This window comes from Topomyia yanbarensis, chromosome 1 (genome assembly GCF_030247195.1).
Source record: "Topomyia yanbarensis strain Yona2022 chromosome 1, ASM3024719v1, whole genome shotgun sequence".
Lineage (NCBI taxonomy): Eukaryota > Metazoa > Arthropoda > Insecta > Diptera > Culicidae > Topomyia > Topomyia yanbarensis.
In genome coordinates, this window is record NC_080670.1 from 190,167,421 (window position 1) to 190,174,075 (window position 6,655).

Here is a 6,655-nt window from a genome sequence, read left to right on the forward strand (position 1 = left end):
GGCTGTGGTTTTTTCACTACGCAGTTGTGTTTCGTGCTCCGGGACAGTGTGGTGGTGTGACGAAAAATCGCCGCCACTTTTTCAAAAGTACCATTCCGTCCGGTCAATTGTTTTTCCAACAACTATTTTGCATGATTTGAATCGTGATAATGTAATAAACCGACTGATTTTCTTCTTTTAGAGTTTCATAAATGCTTTATATGGATAAACCGGTGACAAAGTTGAACGCACTTTTTCCAACGCATACTATCAAGCATTCAATTCGTGTAGGCGGTCACCGAAAGTTCTTTGAACCTTCAATTAGATTAGTTTCTTTTCGTGCATATTGTCTCCAATATTGTTCTAGTAATTTGCATAAAAACCCGCGCATGTATATTCGACTGACAAAATCAGTCGTTTCAGGTAGGGTAGACGAGCCCTTATTCGTCTCATTAGTCAGGATGTCACAATATTTCGTTGATAACTCGACTTAGAGTGACCGGATTGCGCTTAAATAGGTTTCATAATTTTTGCTTCATTTTTAAGAAGCAGCACAATTAAAAATTTTGCCTGAAAATGCAAAATGTTCGCGTTTGAGCGAAGCAAAAAGTCGAGTACCGTAAACCGGGTATTCAGCTATATAGTTTAATCAACAGACCCTATGGTTGAAATATATTTTGGTTGCTTTCATGTAACTTTCAAATGGTTTACAATATCGCCTTGATGTCAAAGAGAAAGTTGCACGAAAGTTTACGGGCCTTTTGAAAAACCTATTATTGTTGATGGAGAAACGCGACTAACTTATGAAAAGGTCGTAATAAAACAAAATAATTGTGTTGTTAAAACAAAAGTTAAAATATCTCGAGAACTACTACATTTTAGAAAATTTTTGTTAAGAGCATTTCGATTTAAAATGGCGTTTAGAATCATATCAAAAGAAAATTGTATTTTTGACTAAATAGTAAGAATTATAAAAAAATGTAAAAAGTTTTTGTTAGGAAAACTTTTTTATTGAAAGCTTCTCCATGATCCAAATACACTGAAAAGGTTGCTTTTACGTCTTTAAAACGATAAACATTAAATTTTTGATATTTTTTGATAGGGCAACGCGAATAACTTTTAAAAAGAGCATAATTACACGAATTAATTGTTTTTGAAGTAGCAAAATTTCAAATATCTCGAAAACTATCGCTTTTTGGAAGATTTTTGTTAAATGCATTTTGATTTTAAATGGTGCTTAGAATTATATTCTGTAATAAAATTACAATTTTGTATGTCAATTAGTATGAAATTTAAAAACATGTACGAAGTTATTGTTAGAAAAACTTTTTTACCTATTTTTTCTCCATCATGCAATCACAATCAAAATGTTTCTTTTCTCTTTAGGTTTTTGGTAACAAAATATAAAAAATTAAAAAAATGGGTTTTTTCGCAATTTAAATTTTTATCATAAATTTTTGTTTTTTTGAAAAATGACAACATTTTTTCAGTGTATATTTTTTTCGGACAGAAGTATTCATTCCCTGTAACTTGTTCTCAGATAGTTTTGCTGTATAAAATACAGTAATCGAACAAAAAAATTTTGAAATTCATACACGTATGAACGTTTACGCCCTTTTGAAAAATTACTCTTGTATCAAAATATTCCAATTGCCAGAGAATATCATGGAGATTCATACAGCGAACACACCTGCAAAGTTTCGTTCGAATCGACGATGGTCATATTTTGCGGTCGGCCGGTTTCTCATGGAATCCCTCAGGAGCTAAGATGAAATAGGGAGCAGTAACCCGATTTCGGTAGTGCTTATTTTATACCGGTTAAAATGCGCTTCAGTTAGCATAACAACGGGCGCGTAAAATGATAATATAAGAATCGACTCCTTATTCAAAAGTTTGTCGGATTTCAATTCTTATAATCATAATAAAGTTAATACATCATAAATAATACTTGTATTACGAAATCTTCTATTATATAGATATTATCATTTCCATTTCGATAAATGTCTCGATAGAGTAAAGGTAATCGCTTCTCATTATATTGTATTGTTCTTGAATTGTCGTGTTTCGGCGGAATAAAGAAACAAGGATTAATAAATTGCTCATTAGACTGCCCAGAAAAAATAATACATTTTTGAAAACTCAATCGGCCCACCCCTGAGTCAATTTTTAGTCCCACCAGGAGTACTTGCTTCAAGTTTGAAGCAAATCGAACTAGTCTAGCTACCGGGCCAACGCACCTAAAGTTTGCATGGGATTTTTCGACAATTTACATGGAGAAAATCCACCATCTCGCATTTTCACCGCTAGGAGGCACTGTATGCATCGTATTATCACTGTAAGTGAAAATAAGTAACATAATTTAATTGTCTACAACTTTGTCGAAGACTGCTAGTCAATCCGGCTTTGTTATAAGAAGTTATTGAACTATTAACGAAGTGATGTCTGAGTCAGTTTTGCATGGGGCCTAGCTGCGCGTAGTTGTATATCAGTACTCGATTCCTACGAACTAAACATTTTTTTTGAAATACGGGTAAGTTTAGCTCAATAGTATGTTCAGAAGAATTATAGTAAATAATACGAGTCCTATTTTGATTGGAAAATTTTAGTTCAATCTGTGACCGCATGGAGGGCGCCAACACCAACTCTTTATAGAAGAGAGATAGAACATCAACATGTTCGGAAGAATTACTGCAAAACGTCCGTTCTACAACTTTGAAGAAGACACCTAATTTTTATCTCTTTCCGTTTAAAAGTTATTGCTGGCGCCCTCTATGCGATAACATGTGGAAGTAAAATGTTCTTATTAAAACATGGCTCGTATTATTTACCATAATTCTTTTGAACATACTGTTGAGCTATTGAGCTACTGAACATACTATTGAGCTAACCGTTATTTCACAAAAATATTCAGTTCGCGGGAATCGAGTACTGATACACAAACATGCCCTGCTAGGCTCCATACAAAACTGACTCAGACATCACATCGTTAAAAGTTCAATAACTTCCTTTGACAAAGCCGGATTGACTAGCAATCTTCGGAAAAGTTATACGCAATTAAATTATCTTTCTTATTTTCACTTACAATGATGCTACGATGTATACAGTGCCGCCTGGCGGTGATAATGCGAGGTAGTGGTTTTTCTCCACGGTAATTGCCTAAAAATCCCATACAAAGTTCAGGAGCGTTGGTCCGGTTGCTAGAGTTGTCCGATTTCATTCAAATTGGGAGCAAAGTACTCCTGGTGGGGCTAGAAATCGAGTCATGGGTGGCCCGATAGGAGTCATTTTTTTCTTTTCACTCTATTGCTCACATGCCGATTGACTCTATTAAACATAGGCAACACTCCCGACTGTCGGCTGTCCGGAGCTGGTTGCTTATGTTGAGTTGCTTTTTAACAAACTGAGCATTGCCAACTTAATTCAACAAACGATAAATCTACCAAATTCCCGGCAGCCGGCTGCCTAGAGCAGTAAACACATGATAACATTTCCCACAGTTTCATATATCATATTAATCACCAACGTGAATCCAGCTTTGTGTAACTCTTTACCCCATCCTACTAATAAAAATTTCTTCCCGCGGCAAACGTGGAGATGCAGAGGTATACTTCCCCAATGACTCTAAGGACGTGACCGACGCCGTTATTGGCATTTCAAAGTAAAAAAACTCAAAACGTGCACATTGAGGATGGATCGCTCCCCCAGACTCCATTTGCTGATTCTCTGTGCAATTTCGCTTGTTCTGGTCAATCACGGAGTAGCAACTACGAATTGTACGGCCATCATGCTCATGCCCATGTTCAATTGTCCATGAAGGGGAATCAGTCGAAATATGTTTTATTTTGCTACCTTATCCGAAAACGATAAAAAAAATGCAAATTTGAAACGATGCCACCTAGACTCGGTCTCCCGTATCGCTAAATCTGAGAAGCAGCGAACACTGCCATGTAATTATGCGTTTGGAAAAGATATTTTAACGCTTTTGCTTCCTCGTTCCACTAGGGATCAAAAATAAAATTTTGTATCTTCACTGCTCACGCTGTGCGTCAAGTTAAATGTTAAAGAAAGTCGTATCGAGGTGTATTTCTCATTTTATGCTTTATGTACAGGTGTGGAGTTCTATGTAGCTATTCTATCCCAGGTATATGACCTTTAATCTAGCTGTTACTTGAAGGTTGCTAAACTACGATCAAACTTCTATTTCAAGGATTACATCTGGTAAACAAATCGTGTGTTGGCCTTCCTATCTAATCACTTCGTCCAAATTTATTTTTAAATCTCATGCAAATCTATTTTTTCTTCCAATTTCATGTGACCGTTCTCGCCGTTCAACTACGACGCTGTCGATGCTGATGATGCTGCTGCTGCTGCTACTACTACCCCGATGTTGCTAAAAAACCACTGCAGCCGGACAGTCCGTACCAAGGAGGTGTATTCTTCTTAACTATACATTTCCCCACAGATTATCCATTCAAACCACCCAAAGTGGCTTTTACAACACGCATATATCACCCTAACATAAACAGTAATGGTTCGATTTGCCTCGACATTTTACGATCTCAATGGTCACCTGCATTAACTATATCGAAAGGTAAGTGTCACTGGCGTATTTTCTTGCGGTTCCTGTTGGGATTGTTTTGATAAACACGTTTTTGCACGCCTTTAACATGAAAGTTTGTAAAAAAGCGAAACACTCACTCTGTTAACTGAAAGAATGCTAATAATAAAACGATACAGCGTTAAAGGTAACAAGAGATAAATACGTTCAAAGAAGAACCAGTTGTTAGATAAATTAGTTATGAAATTGCGTTTAGACTTTGTTTCATCAGAATCCGATACTAACTTAGTGACTGGACTAAGCTAGTCTAGTGTTTAAATGACACCGCTAACATAGGATTGGTTGGGGTTGCTATGAATAATATGTTCAACCGAAGTTCTACAAGGTCATGGTGCATGCGTCATAATTGTTAGTGGTAGTGTACAGAGACGGCCTTTAAAACGTGGTAATGATGATACAAGCATACGGCCAGTATACGTTTTGAGATATGCCCTTCTTATATAAGGGCTTTTATGTTCTACAACATTGCCAAAGACGCAAAGCTTCTATCTACTCAAAATAGAAAGGGAGGTTTTGAAAAGGATCTTACATACCAATATGGAACATGACGGTCGACTCAAAACATCCGCCTTAACGATTCCACTAAATTTGTCAAATATTAAAGAGGGTGAAACGTGGTATTAAAATTCAATTAACGTCATGAACGCATAAACTGTCCCATGTGCAATGAAATACCCTATACACATGATCAATTATGCGTATAGCGGCAATGTAATTTACAATAAGAATGTATCCGTGTTAAATTTCCCCCCGAGTGTGCATGTACTACTCAGGTATTATACGGTTCATTTATTCAATTATAATATTTGCTCCCATCCCGCGATATTGTTGCAATGCTAATATTGGTTTCTTTCTCCCATTCCAGTGTTGTTATCTATTTGCTCTCTGCTATGTGATCCTAATCCAGACGATCCACTCGTACCAGAGATTGCTAGAATATACAAAACCGATCGGGAAAAGTATAATGAGCTTGCGCGGGAGTGGACAAGAAAGTATGCTATGTGATGCGTTCCAGAAGATAACTTAGAAATCAACAAAAACAACAACAACAACAACAGCAACCAGAGAACCAACAGTAACCACAGCAACAGCAAGCAACACCCACTTGTATCAGAATTTCTACTTGTTCTACTCCTTCTACTACTACTGCTCCACCCGTTGCCACTCATTCGCAATGATGATGCCGAGGATAATGAAGCTGTCGTCGTCACTGCAATTGACAGTGATGATGGCCTTTCCGATAGCAGCAGTGACAGTGTGACTCCCTCTTTTTCTTCGATTACAACAATCAGCCCGGGTTTCCGTCGCCGGTCCCTCCTCCCTGTTTCCTGCCGTCGTTGTCGTCGCCGTCACCGTACTCGTCCCTGTAACTGTAAACATCCACGCACTGATCATTGGCTGGATGGACGCCAGGAGTACCGAGGAGATGAGCAGCAGCAAGAACAACAACAATATGCAAACGATACGTTTTCTATTATTTATTAACATACATACCAACAGATTAATGTCATGATAATCAGCTGGATAACAACAAGAAAAAAGAACAAGATCCTGAACCCGCTACTGCAGAAGAAAGCTGAAAACAAAAGAAAAACAGTAAATAAATCTATTGATTACTCGTAAAAAAAACCAATAACCACTGAGATGATCGTTTCGACGGCGATTGTGCGCGTTGATTTCTTGAACAATTCCTGTAGAACCCCTTTCTCCGTCTGTGTATAATAGTGAAAAAAATGCGAACATAACTTGGCTGTACCTCCTAGGAGCTAAAACTGCGTCACGTTACGTTGGGGTATTTTCCGTTCTCCAGTTTTCTACTCTTCTAGTATCTATCGTGTTTAGTTTTGCTTGCGTTAGCTTGCCACACATTTGTGAATTCTATTTGTTAGTCGATTTATTTTTTTCGCTTTTCCCGTTCTAGCTAGTTCTGGCACCTTGCCATAGGCAACGGAATACGATTGTTATTTTTTTTTGCTATTTTTCTTCCCTCATGCGCAAAATTGATGAGGGAATCTTACGGAACGATACCTTTGATCGCTTTCTCTTCTGAAACCGCAA

The 6,655-nt window shown here is 37.4% G+C and overlaps 1 protein-coding gene across 4 annotated transcripts in view; it reads left to right on the forward strand.

The window, feature by feature from the left end:
- Positions 1 to 6,233, forward strand: part of LOC131684994 (ubiquitin-conjugating enzyme E2-17 kDa) — a 50,198-nt gene extending 43,965 nt beyond the window's left edge. For all 4 annotated transcript variants that reach the window (XM_058968323.1, XM_058968314.1, XM_058968332.1 and 1 more), the window contains 2 exons: positions 4,387 to 4,570; positions 5,463 to 6,233. In XM_058968323.1, the coding sequence (XP_058824306.1) occupies positions 4,387 to 4,570; positions 5,463 to 5,602 (324 nt within the window). In that variant the 3' untranslated portion in view covers positions 5,603 to 6,233. The remainder of the gene's footprint in view (positions 1 to 4,386; positions 4,571 to 5,462) is intronic.
- Positions 6,234 to 6,655: the final 422 nt, after the last annotated feature.